The following is a 27,308-nucleotide window of genomic DNA, read 5'->3' as shown; positions in this document are numbered from 1 at the left end:
GGACAAGGCATTCAGGGCCTTCATTTGCTAGAAGGTAATGAAAACACTGGTCCAGGAAACATTTTTTTCCTCTTGTCTAACTTATGAGATCAACCTTCGCATTACTCCATAAAAAAACACTGTCCATTTCCCTAACCCTTAAAAAAGTGTCAACCACTTCTTAGTTTCCCTGTCCCTTCAAACAAACTGAAATCAGCTGCAAAAAATGCAAATAACAGCACAATTGGAACCATAATGTAATTACTGATTTTAGTAGAGTAATGCACTGTTACATTACTGCGTTACTGATAAATGTAATGTCATTACATTATTCTTATTGCATCTTTGGTATTCGTTACACCCAACGCTGATGACATTTATCTGTTTTTATTATATGACTCTTGCCATTCGTGTCTATACCAATGAATATTTGTTCCCTGCATATTAATTGAATTGAAAGTGGAACTAAAAAAGTCCTTGTCCTTTTTCCTCTCACTGCTGACGCTAAACATCATCTAATCTGAATGTTTCACTGAATTTACTTCTTCCTCTCGCTCCTTCTTCCATGTCTAATTATTACATACTGTATCTATATTACCCTACTCAGTGCCATTAATGTACTATACGAGAAAGTTTGGGAATGGTCCCTGTGTTCTTAGACGTCCTGTAATTGACAGCACCTGCTAGAATGCCTTTTGAATATTAAACTTTACATTATGTGCAAGCATTGTTTTACTTTTAAGACTCTCAACTTAGTTAGATGACTCTATTGATCTGTATTTCCTCAAGACAACAGTAAGTTTATGAGGAGTACTTATGACCAGAGTTATCAGTTGTTACTTTCATTTTTTTGTTATAATGTTTCGTAATAAATGTTTGGTGGTTCTGAAATAAACAAGCTGCCAAATAAGACTGAATTTTATTTACAAATAAACCATTGTTTCAACTCATTTAGGGACTTACAGGGGGTGTGAGCAATGCACTTTTCTCCAAATTGTGTTTCCAACTTCTTCATCTAATCTTCAATGTCAGAAGCACATATTACCATACACATATATCCAAATGTGTTTTTTAAATCAAGAAGATAATAAGTCTTAGAAAGTGTACTACAATGAGATTTTCAGCAATATAGTTAATATGATTAAAAGCAAGAAGAAGTCTGCGTTATAAAGGACTGACTTCGGTTGCAGGACTGATCGAGTCCGGCATATGCAAAATACAGGCTGTTTAATGTTGTTAAATAGTCAGCACTGATTTTTTAAATTTGTTTATTAATGAACAAAAAGTTATTCTCAGTGTTTAAAAAAATAATCACACAAAAAAAAATCGACTTTATATTGGCATGTATGTAGGTGTAGATCTCAATTTAGTGTATGGATATTCTACAGCAGTTCTTTACCTAGGTCTCAGATAGATTAAGAAGGGTAAACTAATTATCTGGATAATAAATAATATATAAAGCCAAAACTAAATATGCATCAGATAGGCTGTGAACATCAGATAACACCTTAAGCAGCTGCAAGCTTTGGTTGTCTTTAGAAATTAAGGTATTTACATTTTGTAAACATAACAGATTTTTTTCAGTATGACTCAGGGATAGGCCAAGATCAAAAGATATATACATTCCTAGCTAAAGCCAGATGATACTGATTATTACATTATACAAATATATCTAATACATCTTAATAGCATCTTTGATTGCTTATATAATAGAATAACTTTAACATTAATATGTGATTGCTCCCTTCTTTTCTTTGTAGATACTTCCTGGCAGGGGTGGCTCTTTTTGTCCTTGGTGCCCTGATTGGTTGGTTTACTCACACATCTACTATCAAATCACCTGTTCTGCCACCCGACAGCTCCGACCTGCTGGAGGAGTTGTTAAAAGGAATTACCGCTGACAAGATAGATGCCCTTCAAAAGTAAGCCCCCAGTTTCAAAATTTACATTGCCCTTCTTGAATTAAACGCTTTTCTTTGAAACCACTCTTTCAAAAACACTATTCAGCTCAGTAAGGTTTATGTACAGACTAATTGCGTTATCAATGGTGTTATCATAAAGGGAAAGCAATATGGCTATGATGGAGTAGGGCCGAATGATTTTTTTAAAAGAAGTAACACAGGTGGACAGAGAGGAAGTCTCTGTCTACCCGTCTTGTTACCTTCTAGCCAGACACTGATCTATTTATAGCCAAAGAAGAAAGAAAAGATCCAGAGATAGCAGAAAGAGAGAAAGGGGAGAAAATGAGAGATAAAAAAGTAGCAGGTAACAAATCTTTTTTTATTTTTTTAATTTATTTATTTTTCTAATACTGATACAAACCTCCAACCTGAACATTGTTTTCTCCAAGCCAAAGGATCACAGGATGCCTGGGTGTATGTGTCTGTGTGAGATAACAGGCTTTGCCACTGAACTGAAACAATCATGTCACCATGGTTTCTCTCTGAGTTTTCCATGCTTTTTATAATTTATTTTCTCACATTTATATTTCATGGTGCCAGAAACACCCCCATCCAACCTTCCATAACCACCAAAGCTACCCACACACACACTTACACACTACATCTCTACCATCTGTGTGAATGATGAGGTTTTTCTCCATCGCAGTTATCAGTGAATTTAAATGGTTATTTGTTGCTCCTGTCAGTCCTTCATGGAAGAGTTTGTCATTTATTTTAACTAAGAACATCAACACATATGACTAATGTTTTAGATAGGTGAAGCATGAAATTAGAGGAGTGGTCTGCATTAAAAAATGGTGCTAAAATAGAATGTACATACGTCATGGTCTTTGTAGACATTATGGACACCCAGCTTTGTGAACACAATAACTCGAGAACAGGACCACACAGGATTTTCAAATTGGTAATATTAGTAATAGCATCTGATAAAAATGTCAAAAAAGTACCATTACCTCATGGTAAGGAATCCGATCACTAGAGAAGGAAGTCTTCTAGGACATACCCTAACTGGATCATCTAGAAAGATGAGAGGTAGCACTAGCGGCAGTTTTTTTTTTTTTTTTTGGGGGGGGGGGGGGGTTGTGACAAACAACCCTAAAACTAGCCCTCACGTATCAATTCCTCTCAGTTTCCATTAAGGATATATTTAGGCTTTCTTTAATAATGGGAAAAACAGTTTGTTGGGATGCTGTGGAAAAAATCAGAATGCAGTTTAAAACTAAAGAAAGAAGGCAGAAAGAATTATCTATATGAAATATTACAAGGGTAAGGTAAAGGTGGCAAAACTAAACACAATTCATGCAGATTTTATTATTTAGTTCCAATGTACAGCACTTTGCATCAGCTGTGGTTGTTTTAAAGTGCTTTATAAACAAAGATGATGATGATGATGATGATGATGATTGCAATTTTAGAAATAGTGATGCATGTGTGGTAAATGAATTGATTCCTTTATAGTGCTTTTGTACTCTTCCAGAGCGCTTTATGCAACATTCACCCATTCACACCAGCACTTTTTCCCCACCTAAGCTTAAGTGCTTTCTCAGAGAGAAAGTTGAGGTTAGTATCTTGCCCAAGGATATTTGGCATGTAGACTGGAGCAGCCATGGATTGAACCACCAACCTTCTGATTAGATTATGCTTTACCTCCTGAGCTACAGATGGGGCAATTGCGGCTCAAGAGCTGGCAGTTCGACCACCGGCTCCGACAGTCTCAGTAGTTGTGTCCTTGGGCAAGACTGAGACTGTGAATGTGTGTGTGTGAATGGGTGGATGGCTGTATGTAGTGTAAAGTGCTTTGGGGTCCATAGGGACTAAGTAAAGCGCTATACAAATACAGGCCATTTTACAGATACCCCTGTATCAATAGTATATGTATGAATAAAAGCAGACCTCAACATAGAACAACAGAAACTTGTGTAGACAAACAGCAGGCCCCTGTGCCATCATCCCTCTTTCTCTGGTTCAAATTTGCAAATACATCAGGACTTTTCCCTGGATCCAGTCCAATAGATGTGGTTAGCCACAAATAAATGATAAATTATTGTAGCAAATATTCTTAATCATTTTCTCTTGTTTCTCTATAATTTTACTTCAACAATCCTTCCCATTTACACCCACAACTTCAAGGCTATTATTGAAAAAGCTTCACAGTTAAAGGTGAAATGTGATCATTACTACACTTTGAAGGGGGTAGTATGTAGTTTTATATTGCCATTCATTGAAACTGATGGCATTTAGGGTTACTCCAGTCATCTCCGTCATCAATTACGATAATGATTCTATATTCACAATCATATGTTATGATAAAAATCTGTTATTTATGGACTCTTTACAAATAGATAGATACTTTAGGTATCTATAGTTTGGTTCAGTGGATATTCCAATATTTGCTTAACCTAGAGTCTGATCATTCTTTTTTTACTATTTACTTTATAAGGCACAGAAAACTGTGAAAAAAAGCTATCTGACTTTATGTTGAGTCTGGGATAGCAAAACTAAATGGTAAATGGCCTGTATTTATATAGCGCTTTACTAGTCCCTAAGGACCCCAAAGCGCTTTACATATCCAGTCATCCACCCATTCACACTCACATTCACACACTGGTGATGGCAAGCTACATTGTAGCCACAGCCACCCTGGGGAGCACTGACAGAGGCGAGGCTGCCGGACACTGGCGCCACCGGGCCCTCTGACCACCACCAGTAGGCAACGGGTGAAGTGTCTTGCCCAAGGACACAACAACCGAGACTGTCCAAGCCGGGGCTCGAACCGGCAACCGGCAAAACTAAGACGGGAGCAGACAAAGCAAAAGAGACACATGAAAGGACTTCTGAAGACAGAGAAAGATGTAAGAGGAAAAAGGGGAGTCTAAGGAGATGATGGCGGAAGGGGAGCGTATTTAAACAGCTTTGCTTGACTAGACAGGGGAAATATCTTCGTGTGAATTAATTACTGTTTGGTTTGCAGGAATCTCCCACATTGAGTGATTATTACATTTGCATGAATAGCTCCCATATTCAACAAATAACAATCAGTGTACATATTGTTTGGAATTGTGACTGTCTTTGCACAAACTAATTAAGTCCCCTTTTGTTTATTATATAATATTTCCAATCTTTGGCCTTGTTTCTTAGCAAAATAGGGGGTGTCACAGCAGAAGAGAACAGACTTTTTTTTTCCAAGCTTGTCACTGTAGAAAGTTTATGCAACCAATTCTTTTTCAATTTACACTTCAAAGAGGTGTGTAAGCAAGCAGAGCTACTTTGAGAGAAAATGGATTAAGTTCAAATCCTTAGAAGATGGGCTGTCACTGCTAGTATCTTTGCCTGTCTAATACTTATATCTCTCCTGCTAATTATACTCCTGTAATAAATTTTTGAGCTATATGGAAGTACATTTTTTTGGTTGTTGCTTTTCTGCATACAGGTCTGCACATATCTCAAATGTGAACAACTGCCTGTGGTTTTTAAGTTTTTAGAGATTTTAGGAGTAAATTATGACTGCAATCACTGCAAATTCCGGTTTGGTGATATGATCAGATGGCAAATCTTTATCTAGCTGATTTAGTCTTATCTAGATGATATAGATCTTGCTGTGCTAGCACCAGAACAAGCAGTAACATACATCACAAGCTATTAACACAAAAGTGAATTAAAAAAAAAAAAAGCTTAAAAGTGGACTTTTAAGCTTTGTGGAAAACTGCAATTTTAGATAACTAGCTAGCAGATGATGGCTGTTAAAACAGTGAATCTGTCTCTATTTAGCTTATTTAGCTCCATCTACTATTTTGTGTGAGTTTCTTTGTAAATTGCCTATCGCTTGACTAAGTGTGTCAATTATTTTTGTTGTACATTTTTATGTGATGCTAATGACCAATGCAGAAATTTGAACTTGCATAGTTCAAATGTCTTGATATCTGACATGCTTTGTGGACAGTACCAGTTTTCTCTGCATATTTGGAAAAATAATGAAAATTATAATGAAAATAATGAAATTATCCATGTTTGTTGACTGAATGGCTCTTTGGCAGTAGAACACATATTATATGTGCTAATAAAATAATCAAAAACCTAAACACACCTTATAGCCTTGTTAAAGCTACTGTATACATGTTTATTCTATTTGGTTATTGAAAAGAAGGGTTTTAGAGGATTTTGTGCAAGAAAACTAAACTACCAGAGAACTGGTCATGGAGAAAGCTGCTGAACGTGAAATGAATATGGGTGTCCTTGATAAGATTACTCGGTAAAACGTCTGACTTCTGGCTTTCTTAAATTATTTTCTTTTATTTTTTATGGAGTGTGAGCAGTGCTAGATACTTATCACTGATTTAGAGCTGACCACGTCCTCACTATTTGTAACTCTAATGTATCTACTACCTGTTCTTGTAGTAATGAAAAGTTTATCTAAGTAATTGCCAATTGGCCCAGCTTTTTTTCTTTCTTTTTTTTACCTCTAACCACTTGAATGTCTCTAAACGTCATTAACTTTTTATGCGCATTTGGTCACCACATTGCTGTGCATTGCTTCCAGTGTTGACACGGCTTCACTTATGAGGCCGTAAATCTTTTTAGGATTTAACCAAAATCTCACAGAGCAGGCACTTCCCTTACCAAAGCCAATGCCCATTTTTGCACTTTCTTTAGAGAAACAACCCCTCATCTTCAGCTGCCTGTAATAACTGCCTCTAAATAAGAAAATTTAGATGAGCTTGTTTGTGTGTAGCAGACATGCTTTCGATGGGTGTTTCGTGTACAGTCACGATCCTGCTGTGTTGCAGTGTGACCCATCATTTATAGGTTCTCATCCATCTTGACATCACTGCAGCTCATTTCACTGATTACTTCATCTCTTCATTAAAGTTAAGTTAATCACTGAAATCAGTTGCTTTAGTGACTGATTGCAGAGACTCTCTGGCCATGATAGCACTGTAACCTTTCTATATTGATGGAAGTATAATTAAGCTTTTTTACTGTGTTTCTACTCTTTATAATTATGTGTATGCGCACAAGTCCACATGAGTGAATTGACGATTGTAGGCAGAACCGAGGAGATTGTGCTACCAGAATAGAATTTTGCAGACATTGAGGACAGCTACAAGTACCTTGGAATCCTATAGGGAAATGGGAACCATAAAAAGGCCAGTAAGAAAACCACAACCACCAAACATCTGCAGAGTGAGTCAAGGCCTCAGAAGTCAGCTGATTCCCATTCAGCAGTGCCTAGGGCAATCAGCACCTGGTCATCATATACCCTGCTGGACTAATCAGTTGGCCAAAGGAGGAGGTGGATGCCACTGACATCAAGACAAGAAAGTTCCTTACCATGCATGGCATGTCGCACTGGCAGACTTAACAAGTGGCTGATATCAAGAAATCCTACCAATGGCTGGACTGAAAGACAGCACAGAGGCGCTAATCATGGCAGCACAGGAACAAGCTCTAAGGACAAGTTCAGTAGAGGGTGAGGTCTACCACACCAGGCAAGGACCCCAGGTACAGGCTGTGCAAAGATGCCCCTGAGCCAATCCAGCACATAACAGCAGGGTGCAAGATGGTAGCAGGCAGGGGATACATGGAACGCCACAACCAAGTGGCCGGTGTTGTATACAGAAACATCTGTGCCTGGAAGTACCAAGGCGAAAATGGGATACATCCCTAGGGTGGTTGAGAATGACAAAGCTTATGGTTTCTGAAAATCGATGTTGTTTTAAGTCATATTCACACAGACATATAGAATATTCCAAGTAATATTCCATGTCAAAAGACGTGGAAGCTTTTGTGGCTGAGCACATGTGTGTGTGTGTGTGCAGTATCCTAACTTGAAATGCAGCCCTTATCAAAATAACACCGAGCAACATGACAGCCATATCAATAACACTGTGTTTGGTGTTTCCAATAACATCAGACTGTAAATGGTAAATATGAAGTAGAATAAATGAATACAAATCCACAGCATAAGTAAGACCGCATCCAAACTGAGACATTATATAATTTGCAGTAGTTCCATTTAGATTATTCCAATGTTCAGTGCCAGGGTTTTGTGTTGAAATATAGACATATTTTATTTTCATGAACGTGATTTCTTGCTCATATAAAGCAATCAAGGGAAGCACAGAAGAGCAAAATACAGTAAGAGGGGAATGAAGGAAACAAATGAAGATGGAAAGGGTAAGCAGTCAACAGTGTGAATAAAAGGAGAGGGAAAGAAAAAAGAGGCCATATTTGACAATGACACTAGTCTAACATGGTGTTTGCTGAAAAAAAAAAAGAACATGAGAACAAGAAATAAGTTTAAAGGTACTTCAGATAATCTTTTTTTTAAATTTCTTCATGTAAATTTTTAACGATGATAAATGTGTGACAATAGGGGAGGAGACATTTTTAAAGTCATTTTTTAAATAAAATAAGCTTATTTTCCTGATATGGAGATGAATGAATGATTATACAGGGATAGAAATATGAGATAAATGGACTTAATGTATTCCTATGCCACAACTAGTTCTTACAATCATGAAGAAATATTCTATATTGTAATGGCAATAAAGTGAATGAGAGAATAAAGGGAAATGTTTAAATTGCACTGAGATCTACTTGGGTTGCTGTGGGGCCCAGAAACTAAAATTGGCTGTGCTGCTTTAAAACCAAGGTTGAGAATAGATTTAATATATGTTTTAACATTTATTTGTTTTACTCAAATTTAAATAAACATATTTACTGCCTTGCTTCACATTCACTCTATTTGCACTTCTGTCCAGAAAGTATGGCATCTCAGTATTCAGTATCAGTATCTCAATACAGTATTACAGTATTGTCTGTAGTCCAGAGAGCGAAGGCAGCTGAATTAATTACAATGCAACTTTTACACTATTTTTTTTTTTTTTGCTCTAAGATAAAGGTAACAGTAACATTTCTCCAGTTTATGCAAGTCTTTCTGTGTCTTGGATAGATCAAAAAGAATGGAAAGAGAAAGGCCTGACACACAAAGGCCTATAAACCTAACAGTTACCCTCTGACAGCCTCTGGTTGCTAACGAAAAATGTTTATGAATGGTTTGCAAAAGTTGCAGGGTGTTACTAGGGGAGATCAGTTGCAAAAGGTGCTGCACCAAATCTTTCCTTGTGAAGAAATACTAAGTTTTTCTTTCTGACAGACAGCCTGGTGGCTGGTGACCAGTCCATGTTCCTGTGTGACTGGGCCAAAATCTCAACAGCACTGATAAATAACAGTGGGAGTCATTTTTTGAACTGAGAAGAGCATACCTGTTCTCAAAAGACACACAAGTCTTCTATGGTGCAGAAAACTGAACCTGTCTGATCGGCCATAAGTTCTCATCTACCGATGTGCTGCTCTGAGAGGTTTCCTAAGTATTATGTTTGAAAGAGAACAAGAGACACTTGAAATCTAAATATTGTGATAATAATAATACAGATATTCTTAAGCAAATATGAATATCATCTTGACATTTGGGCTGCTGCATTTCTGCTTATTTCATCTCTTCATATTTAAGTCAGCTGGTAAGGCATAAGTCCTGAAATCAAGCCTTAGTTAAAATTTATGAAAAGTCCGCCTATCAGCATAATGTAAGATATAGTTTGTGTATCCCAGCTTAAACTTAGAAGAAATAGCAAGTAACAGCAGGAGTACATAAGAAACTGTGAGAAAGTGATGATACTGTTTTTTGCTGAGAGTGCATTTCTGTTGCTCAGGTAAAGCTCTGCTTCATTACGAGAACACACACTCTCTAAGATCTGTGGTTATGGAGCATTAGGTGCCGGTGATATGTCATGTGTCACTGTTGTTTATAGATATGCAGTATATTTGTGATCACAGACTTTGTTTTTTGATGGCAAGGGTTGATCTCCACTTTTTGTCCAAATTGATGTGAATAGGAAACCATATAACACTTCAAAATCATATTGATTGCTTACTTTTACAGTGTTTTAGGAATAACAAACTCAAAAATTTTAAATTTAAATGTGCCACATAACCAGATTAAGAAATCTATTACCATTTTGTCTTAAAATTATTTTAAAACTTATGCAGCAGCACAGTGCTCTGAACTACTGCGCACCTTTCTGTGTTTCTTCTGCCTTTTTGTTGCGACTTCCTGCAACAACCTTCCGTCGTCAGGAACTGATAGACATCGACCTCAGCCTGAAACCGGACTTTATTTGGGATTGGACAGTATCCTACCCAAGATTGTGATACCACTGGGCACTCCGTAGGTTATTGTGGGGAATAGCAAGTGATGCAGACAGTGCAGGGAGCGGTAACAAAAAGGGGGGGATACAGAGCTGACTAACACGTCCAGCTGCGAAAACAACAACCGTTATGCCAATTGATTGATTGGTAATTTATTTCAAACATGCAAACAATATACAGATACATTTATAAAAGAAAATAAGAGAGAGAGAAAAAAAATACTATACAAAAAAATCAATACGTTTCAATATAGCTGCCGTTCTGATTCATTTACATGTTGAAAGGGAGTGGGAAGAAGTAAACACTTATTTAATCCCAACCCTTTGCCAGTTAATATTTAGTCAGCTTCCTTACTGATATAATTTGTAATAAAAATAGTGAACAGATTTCTGATATACTATATACTATAATATCACATCATGAATTTTTTTTTAAATAGAGACATTCACTTAATTTCAATATTTTCCTTTTCTTTATCGTTCGAGAAGATCATATTTTTATAACTCTTTTTGAACTGTTTTATGTTTGGACATTGCTTTTATTCCATATTCAGACTGTTCCACAGTTTCACTCCATGAACAGAAGCACAAAAGCTTTTTCTTGTAGTACGTACCTTCCCTGATTTGAAGTTACAAAAACCCCTTGAATTATAACTTCCTTCTTTCAAAAACAACATACTCTGAATATTACCTGGCAGTTCTTTAGTTTTTGCTTTGAATAGAATTTGTGCTGTTTGGAATTTCACTAGATCGTCAATTTTCAATATTTCAGACTGCAAAAATAGTGAGTTTGTATGTTCCCTATAACCTGCATTGTGGATGATTCGAATTGCTTTTTTTTTTGAAGAGTAAAAAGTGAATGTAATGTGGTTTTATACTTATTGCCCCAGACCTCTGCACAATAGCTTAAGTATGGTGAAACCAGTGAACAGTATAGAATATGAAGTGATGTTCTGTCGAATACCTGCTTTGCCTTGTTTAGTACTGCAATGCTTCGTGATACTTTGGAATGAATATATCTTAACATTGTAATGGCTGTAAAGCCAATCATGCTCCTTTGCCTTTGGGGAGCAAATTACACCTGCAGACAAGCCACCGTTCTCTGCAGATCACTTGTATGTTTGGATTTGTTGATAAAGAGGAAACTAACTATAAAATTTTGCAAAAACAAGAAGTAAATAAGAAGATTGTAGTTGCGACAATCTAGACTAACCAACATTAGCTTCTATCCCAGTAAGTTGATTTTGTTCATTTAGATGCAGTTTTCAGTGGGAGAAATGTTTTGCCACTTGGATGAACAAAATCAACTTTCTGGGATTTCCTTACCTGAATGATTGAGCATCCATCGGGACATTACCTTTTCAGTTTTGGTGTATGTTCCCTGGTGAGCACAGATGGAATATAACCACCTGTTTTGTCAAATTCTGGCCGTTGAAGCTTAAATAATATGAAATGTACTGTGGCTGTTGGATTCTAGAAGTATGTATTCTTAAAATAATATACTGAGAAGATTTTTATTTAAAAGCAAATCCTTTTTACCAGCCTCACGCGGATGCATAACAATCATCAAAAGACAGATTACACTGTTACACAAATTTTTGACCTTCCAAATATAGAGATTTCTTGTATACCCTGTGATAGATTAGTATTAGCCCTTCAGTTGACTGGCAACATGTAGAGGGTGTACCCCATCCTTTGGAGTTAATCTTATATGATTTTAATGAATCAGTTTCACAGTTCAATTCAATTTTATTTATGTAGCACACAACAGCAACAGGCAACATGACGCTTTTTATATTGTGAGGTAAAGACCCTACAATAATAATAACAGAAAAAATCCCAATATGTAAATGACTCTCATGGTCAAGCATTTGGTTTTGAATGATACTGCATGTGTAAGTACATTTGTTCAGTAGAGAGATTTGACCCTCTTGTTTTGTATTTGTGTGTTCTTTTCTTTATTTTCTCTAATAATGTAATATATTACAAAGTAATATTATAATGTAAGTTTGATCAAGCTGTGTTGATGTCAAAAAGCAGCAATAAATACCATAGTTTCAACAGAGAAATTACAGTATTCCATTTCCGGGTCCACGAGTCAACTTTGCAAGTTATGTTGAAGCTGAATAAAACGAAAAAAAGCAATTCAGCAATAAAGCAAAACGCAAGGCTGAATGTGTTTAGAGTGAATCTACTCTCATCTGTGAAAAGCACAAGACCCAGTGTTTAACCCACCAGTTCTGATATTGCATGGCAATAATAATAGAGCACAGGGCCGACTATGTTAGGTCAAAACAAACACCCCCATGAAGTCTGTTTCCGACTGTTTGGTAAGAAACAGTCACACCGGTGGCCTCCTGGATGTTATTTGGTAGGGCTCTGGCAATGCTCATCCTGTTTCTCCTTACACAAAAAAGCAGATACCTGTCCTGCTGATAGGTTTAGAACCTTTCACAGCCCTGTCAAGCTCTCCTCAAATAACTGCCTGTCTCCTGCATGTCCTCCATGCTCTTGAGACTGGGAGACACAATAAACCTTCCGGCAATGGGACATGTTAATGTGCCAACCTTTAGTTGGACTACCTGTGCAAACTCTGTAGGATCCAGTTATCACCTACCAGTAGTGACACTGACCCTATAGCTAAATAGAATAGAATTTGGATAGAATTCAACTTTATTGTCATTGCACATGTCACAAGTACAAGGCAACGAAATGTAGTTTGCATCCACCCAGAAGTGCTTTAGCCATAATATAGATATATTACAGAAATGGGCCTGTTATAGGTATGAAGGTACAAAATATGGGTCTATTATGGGTATGTTACAATGTAAACGATATGAAGGTATGTTATGAATATGCTATAACTATAAGTATGTACAGGCTGTAGTGGGTGTGCAAGCTATGTACAGGCTATGAACAGGATATAAATATGAAAACTATACAGAAATATGAACTATGCAAGTTATAAACAGTTGTAAACAGTAGAATTATAATTATCGTATTATACTGAATGATTGTCTATACAGCATTTACAGTTGTGCAGTTAAGATAAGTGAAATATGTGGATAATTTCTTCAGAGGCTGTAAAGTGCTAGTGGTTGTGAGTGATGGTTCAGTCCATGTTAGTATTGTGTGTATGAGGGTACAGTTGTCCATTTGTTAGTTTTTGTCAAATGTGTGTGTGTAGATGGTTGTGTGTGTGTTCAGTTAATGAGATTAATGTGGGTCAGGTGTCAGGAGGCAGAGTTCAGGAGTCTGACAGCTGTAGGGAAGAAGCTGTTCCGGTACCTGGTGGTCGTAAATGCAAAGCTAGTGGGAAAAAAACAGTAAGAAAAGATTAGAACCACATCAATATTCCAGACGTTTATTTGACTTGATGCTATACTCTGATTAAAAGGTGTTCCTTTAAGTTTTTTGGCCAGTGCATTGTCTTTGGTTTGATTTTCGTTTTGATCCCATATATCACTGAGAGTATTTTTAAAATAATTGTAATGATGCTCTTAAATGTATGTAAATATCTCTAGATGTAAGTGTAGTTGGAAGAACAAAAAAGGAACCAAGAGCACCGTTTACAGCCAAGCCTATTAACACTCTTGTTCTACCACTTTTGAAATGTTGTGTAACAGAATATTTTCCGATCCGAGGCTCTGGATCTGATCCAGGGATACAATTTGTTACAAAGCCAAAAGGCACTGATGGCAGTGTTTTTTTCTTCTTCTCCTCATGGTTCTCCTTTCTCTGTCTTTCTCTGTCTGCACTGTGCTTTTCACTCTTTCCGACTCACACACGGACACAAATAAGCGTACGTACAGAATGTGCATAGACATGTTTAAATTGGTTTTCACAAACCAGTACCTAGAGTTTCACACTTTAACAGTTTTGGGCGCAATTAATTGCATCGTTCTTTCAGTGCGAGTTACTGTGTGTACTTCAGTGGGATTTGAGTGAGGTGCTGTTGTGTTCTTCAATAGCTTGTAATATTAGCCTTATTATATGGCTCAGTCTTTGACTGAATCCACACCTTGTATGTAGATTACTGAAAAGGGAGAACAGAGCAAATCGAACTACTGCATTACCAAACTGGACTCATTGGCTTGAAGACAGCTCTTCAGTCCACTACTATGTTTTACAATTTCAGTAGGGGTAATAACACATGAATGAATAAGACACACTAAATCATGTGTTGATTGTCTTTTGCTTTGGGGTCATAGGAAGGCAAGTTCTGTAAAATGGTGGGAGGGAGGAAATACATTATTATTTAAAAAGTGTGTGTCTTTTATTATGATTATGTAGACACATTTAAGACAGTAAGTTCCCTGGAAGGGAATCTGCTTCTTTGTTTATGTTAGGCTATAACATCAGGGAGGTACATCTGGACAGAATTATAAAACACTGTACGCAATCAAAATATTAACCATAAGTTTAGCTAATGCCTCTATTACCCACATAAAGCACTGATGTAAGAATCATAGCGTCACTTTAGAATTATATGACGAGGTTAAAGACACTGATATACACATATCATTAATATCTACATCAAATTTTCTTTCTGTGCACCAAATAAGTGCAATTTTTGTGCAATGCAATTTTTACTAGATTTATGAAATATGTGAAATATGTTTAAAGGGCAGTTTGGTTCTTACCATTTTATGTATCTCAGTGCTTGCATTCTGCATAGTACCATGCTGTTACAAATCACAATTTGTGACTAAATAATCTCAAATAATAGTATTCAAGGAAGAAGTAAAAAAATAATAATTTTCACCTTGATAAATTTAATTTTAATCAGAATTGTGTTTATTGGCCAAGTATATGTGCAGACACATACAAGGAATTTGGTTCCGGTAGATTGTGGCTCTCAAGCACAGCAATGTAAATCACACACACACACGTGTCTATATATACATTACACATGCATACACATACATAAATGGCCTGCATTTGTATAGCGCTTTTCTAGTCCATAGGACCCCAAAGCGCTTTACACTACATTCAGTCATCCACCCATTCACACACACATTCACACACTGGCGATAGCAAGCTACATTGTAGCCACAGCTGCCCTGGGGCGCACTGACAGAGGCGAGGCTGCCAGACACTGGCGCCACCGGGCCCTCTGACCACCACCAGTAGGCAAACACGGGGTTAGTATCTTGCCCAAGGATATTTGGCATGCCAGGATGCAGCCTGGGATCGAACCACCGACCTTCTGATTAGTGGCTGACCTGCTCTGCCACCTGAGCTACAGCCACCCCAGTAATAAGACATTACTGGGGTAATGTATGTGCATACACATACATACACAAATTTAGAAGTGTTTTGCATTTACTCAGGTTATCTGCATCTAATATCACAGTTTGTTTGGTAACCTGAATCATTTAAGTAAAAGAAATATTCAAAAGAATAATAAATTGGAAAGACGGCATACTTTTTCACGGTACCGTGGACCTATATTCATTTGAAAATTTCTACATCACATATTTGTGGGTAAAACATCTGCACACAGATTTGTGCCTTCTCGCTGTTTATGATCTGATGCAACTTTTAGAGTTGGCTCATCCACAAGTATGTGGGGGTCTGAAGGATCCAAATGATGCATATTTTGTCAGTAGAGCATGAATGTGAGTCTCCATCTCTTTGCCCTACAATTTGTGGTCTTGTCCCCACAGACAGTACAGTACAATGTACTCACGCTCGTCCTGAAGCACACTTCAAGGAGACTTTAAAGGCGTATCTGAATATTTGTGGTCAGAGGCAATATTGATATTCATTATATTTATGATCTGTTTGCTCCACTTACTATAAAGTTAACTGATACAGCAGTTTGCACCTTAAGCTTCTGTACAGCGATGATTTATGACGTTTTCTATATTGACAGCACTATTGAAATAAGTGACATTTGCAGTTACAAAACAGGATGCAAAGACGCAAGAGATTTTCTGTCTCTGGTTAGTTAGTTTGACAGACTTGTGCTTTTTCATGGCTTTGAAAATCAGCCAAGATCATGACCTTGGGAGAAAAAAGCTAGCTAATGTATGTTTTGATGTCCTTATATTTAACATTTTTCACATGCCAACTCCACTGCAGTGGGCCCTTAGTTGCTCATTGGTGTTATTTTTAGCTTAACTTACTATAACATGGTCCAATTAACCAGGGTGGGTTTGGTGAAACATGCTTTCCTGTACATTTAAACACACTGAAGGGAAAGTCTTCCTGAATGAGATTTTTAGCTTTGCTTTAAGTGGATGAACTGAAAATGTATTCTGATTTGCAGTCAATTACTGCTCCAGAAGACAATTTATGTCTAGTATCAACCCCAGTGACTCCTATAGTCTCTGCTACAATATCCGTCTCACATTACATATTGCTATTTACTGCGGTTATACTGATTCCACCTACACAAAATCTTTTACATTTCTTGTGTTTGTGTGTGTGTGTTTACATTTATAATTTGTGAATTTGCCTCAAAGCAAAGATTTGGATCACATTCTACAAAGGTCCTGGATCACACTCAAACATAGGTTGTCATCTTTTTATATTGTACCTTTCTTAACTGACGAAGCCTGTCAGCATGACAGCTAGAATTTGCTGCTCCAAAAGTGTCTGGGAAGCCTTTTCTTTGACAGGGGTGTCTTTATATGCTTTACCAAATCCCTACTGATAGGACACCAAATCCAGAAATTATTGGTGTAATATAAAAGTGTTTTTGTTTTGCCTCAAGATCAAGATGACTGTGGCAACACTACAGTATGGATCATGTGTAATGAGAACACAAACATTCTCACAGAAAGAATTTATTTGTGTAGAAGCCATGATTTTTTGGATTATTGTGCTTGTTGTATCTTATTAGCTAACCAGAAGGTCTTCTATGGACATTACCATTCATTCAAAATATGTGAGAGTAAAAAGGTTTAAAGCATAAACACATGACTTTAGTCCCGCAAAACAAACTTTTGTCAAACATTTAAAAATAATGTAAAGTAAATGCTTTATATTGGTGTAATGATCCTGCAGTTTCACTTCACACAAACACACACGAAAACACAGTTACCCTTCATGCGTCCGCTGATGCATGCTAGAAATTGGAATACTGCTAATTTCTGACAAGGTGTCATGATAAGAAAAGCAATCCAGTTCTGATTTTCTTTTTTGTTGTGTGCAAGCTCGTGCACTATTAAAAATTATTGTTTTGATTTTTTAAAAAGAGAGAAAAAATTGTCACAGTTGCATAGATGAGTGATAGCTTACAATATAAGTGTATCTGCATGTGTGTGTGTGTGTGTGTGTGTGTGTGTGTGTGTGTGTGTGTTTGATAGACAGAAAGGTTTCGTTTAAGGTCAAATGCCAAGGCTGATCCAAACAATCTACAGCACAGCAGTGACATGTGTCATATTCTATTTATTATCATAATGTCATGTTGAAAAAACATCAATCCAGTCAAAAGGGTCAGTAGTTCACAGTCCAGTTTAAGTTTAAAGTTTACAGAGGCCAAATACTGCAAATGCTCTGTAAAACTGAGCAGAGCCCAACCCAACCATGCATAATCCTTCAACACGACAGCACAATGCAGTTTGTTTTGACTCACTCATACTGCATCCAGCTCCTAATAATACTCACTTACTCAATAGTTTTAACCCTCTCAAGGCAGATTTGCAACAGTTCAAAACTAACAACCTGATTACCCCACATACATATTTTATGAGTTTATTTTACTCAGAAGTACCACTGCAGGACTTGTTTGTGCATTAGCAACAAAAAGTTTAAAAAAAAGTTTGAGCCTGAGAGGGTTAAAATACTCAATATTCTTACGGCTGAAAATCTCAATAAATTTGGTATTTCCACTTGTTTTACCAGTAAAATCACTATGTCCACCTGTTTTACTAAAATAACTAAGCTTTTTTTTAAAAAATGAAACTAAATATGTTTTGTTGTTTTAGAGAAATTATAGCTACAGCAGGAGCAAATGAGCCTAGAGCTGAGTGCCAAAGGCAAGTGTGTTTAAAATACTGAGCCAACAGCTATCACATTTGTTAGCCGTTCACCGGACTTGTTAACAATAAAAAAATGTGAATAAAAAAGTGTTAACATAGTCGATGTATTATAAAGATGCCAGGTCCACCGCCTGCATATCAGAATATACAGCACGGCAACAGTTTACAAGCTAGTTTCCTTTGATCATACTGCAAATGTCTTACAATAAGTCAGCAAAGATGCCTTAGTCCAGTGTAAAAATCTATACTATGGGAGCATATGAGCTATTAACTCCTATTGATTCCTTTATTTTATATTAGCTGATAACCTGAACTGCATTTACAGAATAATCTCCACACGATGATCATCAGAAAGAGTTTGTTTGAAAGAGAGAAAAAAATAAATTGATAAAATAAAATAGCGATAGAGAGGCTTTCTAATGTCACTATTACTTTAACTTTGTGTCGATAAAAATGCTGCTACGATGAGCTCCCGCTGTTCCGTAATGCAGACATGCTCAGAATATCCTCCACCACTTCACGCGAGCTTTGTGTGTGCATCTGGGGATAGATTTAGGAGTTTGGAGTGCGTCTGGTCTGATTTCAGTGCTATTCTCTTCTCTATCTGTGGAATGTCTCATTCAAGAATGACAAAAGTCTCTGCTGCTTTTACAGTTCTTGCTGCTTCACTCAAGATGTCCCATCCCTTTTCTCCTTATGTAACATCCATCATTTCTTACACTGCCGCACTGAGACATGACAGACAAATGTCAATGCTGCGCAAGTTGATGGGCTGTAGGTTGTGTTTGTTGCTGAGATGTGACAAGACAGTCAGACATCAACTAAAAGGTTACATGGCCAATCAGAGTCGAACATGGCTGGGAGCTGCCACGACCACAAATCAGCAGTGTTGATGAGGGCTGGTGCTAGAGGCACTCAGTGGGGAGAGTACGCGTGCGTGTTTTTGTGTATTATTTGCCATCAGAACGGATGTCTCTGCAGCCTGTCGTTTTGATGTAGACATGCATCAAACTCTTTTTCTTGATGGCTGCTGATGAGTTTGACACATTACAACTAAGTATTTAGTTGCTAGTGGGCAGGTACACATATTGCTGCTGGGTATGTGTATAAAGTTTTTCTTGGTTTTTTTTTTTGTTTTTTTTGTAAAGGAAAGTAGGTTCCAAAGTTTTGTAGTCATTAGTCTTTTTTTTTTCTTTTAGAAAGCACTTGGAATTTCCCTCGCGTAATTTCTACCCTCATACTTGCAGAGTATAAATAAAAAAAGTCGGTATAGTCGTTTTGCACAGCTCAGTGCAAATTACAATGGAAACTCATTTATCTGGAGCCAGTGGGAATAGAGGCTGTTAAGATGGCTGAGACTCATTCACTCATCCAAATGCTCACACATGAGGCTCTACTAGATTGTATACTATTTGGTAAACACTTTGCTTTACACAGTAAATGTGTACAGTTTTATTGGCTCCATTGGGAAATCATCTTGGCTTTTAGCAAAGGTGCGGCCATGGAGTGAAATTGTAACCGTTATACTTCCAATTTTATCACATTTATCTTTTTACAATTATTAAGTGTGTCTTAATGAACAGGAATATTAATGGTGATAATTATAACATGTGCAGCCAACATGTGCTTTAAACAAGTGTGCAGTATTGTCTGAATAAATTTGAAGGTGTATATCAACTAGCATGATGTGAAGTCTTTGTCATGTGGACAGCTGTAAAATTTTCCTTGCGTGCATTTAAGAAAGAAAAGTTTATTTTCTTGCTTCTTTTTACTCATTATTATGATTATACCTAAAAGGCATTAATCAAGGTTTCTATTAACCAATATGCATCCACTTACTGTCCCACTCTCCCTCTTGTGAGTCCCTCAGACTGCCCAGCTGGGTAATTACCAAAGCTTGTAATAAGGTGGGCACCGAGACATTAATGTAGTTTAGTTCGTCATGGTGAACGTGCTGAGACAAGCCATCCATTTTCAATTATAGTTGCATGCATGCGTGTGTGTGTGTGTATCATCTGACATACTTGACTTGTAGACACACACACATGCTCACATATACTTATAAACACGTCCCTGGAGTGTGAAGCCTACAGGTAATTACTTTACCACAGAGCTGTCTGCCACAGCAGTGTCCCTCTGATCAATACCTGTGTTAGCAGCAGGTGCAAGCAGCTTTATACAGTGAAACTTCCCCAGGGGCTTCTGTTAAAGCTGTACATGTGGCTTATAAAAGAGCTCGTGGAATAAAAGTAAATCCTTACAAAATACCCTTTTTAACATGTTTTTTTTTTAATTTAGTAGTGACTTAACCTTTATTTTCAGAGGAGAGGATCTCGAAATAATTTTAAAATGCCATGCACTCATGGTTACCATTTTACATTCACTCATGAAATGCACATAAACATGCGTTCAGTTTATACAGTCCAACAAAAGAAAAAATCGAAGCGTTCCAGTATTTTATTATAACGTGCCTTATTTAAGTGGTGCAATCAAAACTTAAAGAAAAAACTGTTAATAATTAAGTCTGTTAATATGTATGCATTATACCCAACTTCCAATTAACTAACAGCCCCCAAATCACTAATCATGCAGTTAATTAAGAAATGAAAGCTAAAAGGAGGATGGCTTCTACAACAGACGAGTTATCTTAAGCTTTACGTTCTAGAATGACTCACACATCAACTTTTCTGAAAATCAAGCTCAGTGATCTTAATCATGCTTTATCTGTAATACAGCTGAAAAGCAGCTCAGGGCTTGGAGTGATCTACAAGGACAAGTGGCTGAATATTTGTAAAATTAAAATGAAAAGACTCTTAGTTATCTGCAAGTTTTTTAAAGCAGTGATATCTGCCAGTGCAGAGGTCATTGTATTAAACCATACTGACTTGTTAGGTTTCTGAAACTTCTGGGCATTCCAGAATTACAGTTTATCTTTCATGGTCAACTTACCAAAGAAGCAGTCTTTTGTATACTGTAGTTGTGAGCTAAAAATGCAGACACAGCACAACATTACAGCATATACACTGAATCTAAAGTCCGCCTTTATGTTACTAATCTAATATATTACAGTCGCATTCCTATTTTGACTGTATTTTTACATCGTTTTTGAAATAAGAACCTAAACTGGCAACAAACTGCAGTAAACAGAAGTGAGACTCCTTTTTTTTTTTCAGAAGAGCTGTACGGCAAGGGTGGGTGGTGTCACCTGACATATTTCTCTGTACGGTTAAGTACATCATTCCTGAGACTCAAGGAATGCCAGGAGTTGTGCTTGGTGGGGACCTCATTAATAATCTGAGGTATACAGATGGCACTGTAATAATTTCACCATCTGAAGAATAAAAGAAATAAGAAAATAGTCGACATCATCAGTGAGAAGAGTGAAGAAGTGGGACTGGTCCATGAATGTGGATGTGGCACTTTATACTATAAGGTAAAGACCCTAGAATAATAAAAAAGTAAACAGAGAAAATCCTAATAATCACATCACTCCCTCTGAGCAAGCTCTTTGGCAACAGTGGGAAGGAAAAATCCCCTTTTAACAGCAGGGGGACTAGATTTTGATGTAACATCTGGAAAAATCAAACCAAAACACTTTTGGAAACCATGTCTAGGCGACCATTAAAAGATATTGGAAAAGTCATATTTACTAAATGGGTTTACATTTGTATTATGTAAAAAATTTTGTTCTTATTATTGATAATAAAGAAAATTCTGCAGAAAAAATGGTTCATAGCTCACGAATCAGAGAGGAACTGGGCATGCCAGGATATCGGTAAGCTTACAAAAATCATCTTGCATGATGTTGAAATGGTGCTTCTCCTATAGATTCCAGGAGTATCTTTCTTCAGGGTGACAATCTTAAGCTTGTTGAAGAGAAAGTCAAGAAAATATGAATGTCCATGATATTTTATGAATTTTATATATGATTCAGATATGGATATACACAAATAGAGTCCATACCAAGAACACATAACTATTATAGTTGTGAAATGCAACTGGCATGCCAAATGACCTATTTTACTGTGTCAGTTCACACACTGAAACAATTCATCAAAATAATTTAAGTACTAAAAGACATTAAAAAAAAATCATTGACCAGATTTGCCCTCTCAAGTAACTCATTACACAGCCCGGATATAGCATCTGATAGTATGCTGGATATTTCAGCCTTTATTCTCAGCCTTTTCAGGAACTCTAAAGCACAGAAGGAGGTCTGGATGTGGAGGGAGACAAACAGCATAGCAGGAGCTAACTTTCTTTCTAGCTCTGTCTTCATGAAACTTGAAAGGAAGGGAAGAAAGAGTGAGAGAACAGAGGAATTTGTGGGATGAATATATGGGGAGAAGGGAAGGCATTGAAGCCAGTATGAGGATGGAGAAAAAGATAGGAGCACAAACCAAGGCAGAGAAAGCAGGAGACACACAGACGTAAATGAGCCTCAGGAGGGGATCTGAGAGTGACAGGCTGCTGCCATGACTATATCGTGCTGTGGGTAAACTGTCAAAACATCGACTGGTCCACCTGGCAGCCCACCCCATCGCATTTTTCTTTTCAAAGTTTTATTCTCACTCTTTATTTCTGCTCCCTAAAAAGGAAACTCGCAACAGCTGCCACACAGAGACAAAAATAATGAAGATCTAAGTAAAACAATAACAAATTTCATTCGTATTTTAACATCTTCTATTTTTTTTCCAACATGCTTTGCCATTTGCAGACAACACTGAAAGCGCAGTTATGCGATCATGCATGTTTTGCTAACAGTGAATCCATATATAACTGATGTAATGATGTCGCCACATGTGAAAATAGCTTTGGGATTTTGTGACAAAGTAGCTTCATGTCATCATGTGATGAGAGAAACTGCTCCCCGCAGTACATGAAGTCATCATTTTTTTTTGCTTGTTGGTACAGTGACGAGCCTAGGGCCATCATTACTAAATGACACTTGTCAAACTCTTACAGTGAGCTAACAGACTGCAGAGAGAACAGGGTGACAGGTTAGAAGAAGTAAAAAAAACAGCTACACTGCACTGTAGATTGATAGGTTAATATCCCAGAACTTTGGTGCCTTTTACTCGCAAATAATAATAAATAAAATAAAACATCTGGTGTTTGCAGATGTTCCAATATAGAACATGTGAATACAGTTTTTAAAACAATCCTTTGTGCACGTGGATGAGCCTGTGTTTATTTTCTGGGTTACACAAATGTGAATATGTCACACTGACTGATAGCCATGCCTCTCCAGCCCAGTGTATGTTGCCCTAGGAGACCCAGCAGTAAACACACAGTCATCCTTCCACCATGAATCTTTGCCAGCCGCCTCATCTACTGCTCTTCACCCACACACACACACACACACACACACACACACACACACACACACACACACTGATTTCAACAAGCAGCCATGCTGCAGCAGCTCCAAAATCATCCTCCCAAACCACTGAAATGCTCCACCCATCCATCTAGAGCTCCCCCTGAAGCTCTTGGGTTATGACTCCAGAATAGAACATTAGTGTCATGCAGCAGTATTAAAAAGCAAGTGGAAAAAAGTTCGAGGTAGTTATATTGTTGCTGTTATTGGATCCTGACATCTGTCAAGATTTCTTTAAATTTACAGACATCAGTGGTGAAGAAGCGTTAGTCTATACATCCCTAAGTAATGCTTTCTCAGATTGTGTACACAGAAACTGCTTGCTGAGCTAAAGTGGGATTTTTTTTTTTGCTTTTGCTATTCTAGTGACATGCTGAATTTAACACAGTATTGATAAAACTTGGTATTCAATACATATTTCATATACTCGCAAACTTTTAGTAATTCATTACAAATATCAGCCATGTTGGGAATGGAGGAGAGTCACGCAGATGGAGCGATGGCACTTTGGTACAGTTAATCTTCTCATAGATGGGTGACAAGGTAATGGCAAATGTGTGTGACTATTCCACTTGAACCACTCTCAAACTGGCATTCGGTGTGCAAATGAGCAGACAGCTTAATGAAGCTGAACACTAAAGCACAGCATAATAATTTTATCCCCTTAAAGTCTGTAGCAATCACCAACGATTGCTACGCATATGTAAATGTGTAAATGTATCTCAGCAAGGTCCCTGTGTGGGAGAGTTCCTCACTGTTTAAGGCACCTTTGAAACTTTGCAATGACAGCTAAAGATAGCCAAGTTCAGCAGATGATGGCAAGCTGAAATTGACTCACTAGTTGATTCATCATCACGAATGTGTAATCTGACCATCAAAACATGTGGAAGTTTGTTCACTCTTAGAAAAAAAAAGAAGGCCAGTCTCACTAAAAAGGCACGAAAAACAGCAATTTTGTCAAATCCGCTTGCATCTCACAAGCACATGGAAGGTGTTGGTGCTGTGTTGAACTTTTTGGGAATAATGAGAGTTGTCTCTCACTTCCAACTCATGACACAAGCATCGTTGTAAAGGAACCTTTGGTTTCTCAATTAAACGCACTTGCTCCAGTGAGGTCTCTTGTAATCCAGACCCTAATTTTTGTTACCATATAACTACTGGTTTTCAAACTAAACCAGCAAATGAAAGCAAAAGTAAAACACAAGTCCACAGAAAACATGTCGGCGAGTCAAAACAAAGCAGACATGAAGTAGAAGCATTGTGACCTTCTCTCTTTCTCTTTCTTGTCCCAGTATTGACTCTGCTGTTCTTTAAATGAGAACCATTTCTTCTGGCATCTAATATTTGTCACAGCCACTCTGCTAAGGCGTCAATACAAAAAGGACAACTTGGATGTTGCAGATTCTAGTGACGTTAGTGGCTTAACAAGAATGCATCTGATCTGTGAGCTTCTCCTTGTGAAAAAAGACAAGAAACTATCACAACTATACCTTTAGAAACCAAATGCTATCTTAAATGCTAATGGCAGCTTACCAACATGCTTACTTGTTTTTGATAACCCATGTTTAATGTGGCAAAAACCTTAGGCACTCGAGTATTTGCTGATGTTGAATTTGCTGCTGAAGCCGATTGGCATAGGATTTGCTGATCGCCAGAGCTGCTGCAGTTCATCGTCCCCTTCATATTTCAGTGAGGACCAAAGCAATGAAATAGCTGTCTCGCTCTCTTTTCAACCGACAGTGTGATAAGAGAAAATGTGTGAGACACCTGAAAGTAAGCTGTCTGGGGAAGGTTAATGATAATGATGATGTAGGTTTGTACTGTCAGGGGTTGTCTCACCATCTATCAGTCTGTTTTCAGTGTCAGCTGCTGTCATTACTGTGATATAATGAGACTTGTGCATCGTGACCTCTTATCCTAAAGCAATCCATACTTAGAGCTGAGCATGTAGTTGCAATTATTGATCTTGTTATGGTAGTTTTATCTCTCAATTCATTTCCTTTTTCTTTTCATTCCAGTTGTTGAAGTTGAGTTGTAGTGTGCCGTTTTACTCAGTAACACTGTAACTCCTTCTACTGCTTTCCTTTTGCCATGCCGGTTTATGATCTTTCTGATGCCAGCACTTTTGACATTTCCTAATCTTATTTGATTTCCAAAGCTCTGTCACATATGTCACATATGTAGCAGGTTAGTTGCATATGAGCTAATAACTGATTGCTGGAGCATCCGGGATGTGAATATTAAAAAAATAAAACAAACAAACACCAAAAAATGAAACAGCTTAGGTTCAAAAGATTAAAGAGCTGCATTGCTATCAGTCTTTCCAATGCCCGCAGCTGGAATTCCTTCAAAAGGCATTTGCATATCAGTATGCACATGTACGTGTGTTTATGGTTTCATCATAAAGTCTAATGTTTCTCATAACCCAAGGGTAATTCTTTGACTTCAAACAGAGACAGGTGAGCAGTGAACAATAGTGTGTCAGCGGGTGGCGCACTGGAAGGTTAGAAGTTACATAGGATGTGAGCATGTTACATGGAAAACACACTCCTTGGGGCTAAAATCACACAGTAGCACATCCTTACATGTGCCTCCCGTTTAATTGTGGCAGCTTCTCCTCTGTCCCTGTGAATGAGTCTGTTAACGAACAGTTGTAGCGGCGAATATAAGCAGACACAACCATAATTATAACAAAATAGATTCTGAGAAGCGTTTTACAATCGTTTTTAAATTGTGAAAATGTATCCATGTAAGCCAAATTGAAAGGATGTATAAGTTTCATTCTTTGTGCAGTCTATTTTTTTTACACGGCAACTGAAGTTTTCTTGGAAAATCTGTGAATTTCTGTGCAGCAAACAGAAAACCACAGTTAATAAGCAGAATGTTGAGCCTGATTTTCCCTTAAAATCTGACAAAAGATGAAAAAATGTAAAATACATGTTTTCATTTCAAAAACCTAAGCAAAAAAAATCATAACAATAAAAGAAAAAAGGTGAAAATAAAAAGAGCGAATAATGAGGAAGATCTTTTTCTTGAAGATCTACTTGTTTATTTTTCTGGGTTTTGTTTAGTTTTCTACAGTTTACATGTTTCTTCCTACCCTCTACTGACAGTTAAATAAAAAAAATAAAACCATATATTTAATAATTAATCAATTTAACTTAAATGTGTCCATTGTTAAAATTTTGCTATTGTGCCATTAAAAGGTACCAAAAATGATAAAACATCTTGTTACATTTGGTTTTTCATGATTTTCTAAAAGGAAAAGATTTACCAAAACAACATTAAACATTCCCAGCAGTGGCAGGAAGTGAGCGTTTTCATTTCATTGCTGGACATGCTTTTGCAGCAATGATGCCAAACTAACATTTCCGGTGACAGCAGATAGTTTTTAGGCAGTTACTGTTCAGTATTTAAGCATATTTGTTGAGTATTGCAGCATCGACAGCGATCAACTCGAAGGAAAATGACGACGGAGGCAAAAATGTCCTTAATATTTTGGGAACTTTATTCCTCATCAACATGCGGCAAAACTTTTCTCATGGGTGCCATTTTCGTTGTGGTATACTTTTTTTTTTCTTAGGGGCGTGATGACGCAGCATCCGTGCTCTTACAATGAAACAGTGCCTCCTTGTGGTGGCAACTAAAATACTGTCTCTGTTAAACCACAGTAACCATAATGCAGTTAAACACTGTACAACATGAGTACACACAATGAATATCTTAACACCCCCTCTTGTACTCAGGTTGCTGGAATCAAAGAAAAGTTGTACAATAAACGATAAACAGT

At 37.3% G+C, this 27,308-nt stretch overlaps 1 protein-coding gene across 1 annotated transcript in view; it reads left to right on the top strand.

Moving 5' to 3' along the window:
- naaladl2 (N-acetylated alpha-linked acidic dipeptidase like 2) overlaps positions 1-27,308 on the top strand; it is a 526,866-nt gene that overhangs the window by 208,386 nt on the left and 291,172 nt on the right. Inside the window, exon 7 of the mRNA XM_085263600.1 lies at positions 1,740-1,901. Coding sequence (XP_085119726.1) covers positions 1,740-1,901 — 162 coding nt within the window. The remainder of the gene's footprint in view (positions 1-1,739; positions 1,902-27,308) is intronic.

Source organism: Mchenga conophoros, linkage group LG23 (assembly GCF_057382185.1).
Source record: "Mchenga conophoros isolate Kocher_MC1m ecotype Shallow Benthic linkage group LG23, M_conophoros_male_GT1.1, whole genome shotgun sequence".
NCBI classification, from domain to species: domain Eukaryota; kingdom Metazoa; phylum Chordata; class Actinopteri; order Cichliformes; family Cichlidae; genus Mchenga; species Mchenga conophoros.
This window is presented reverse-complemented; position numbering and strand designations above follow the sequence as displayed.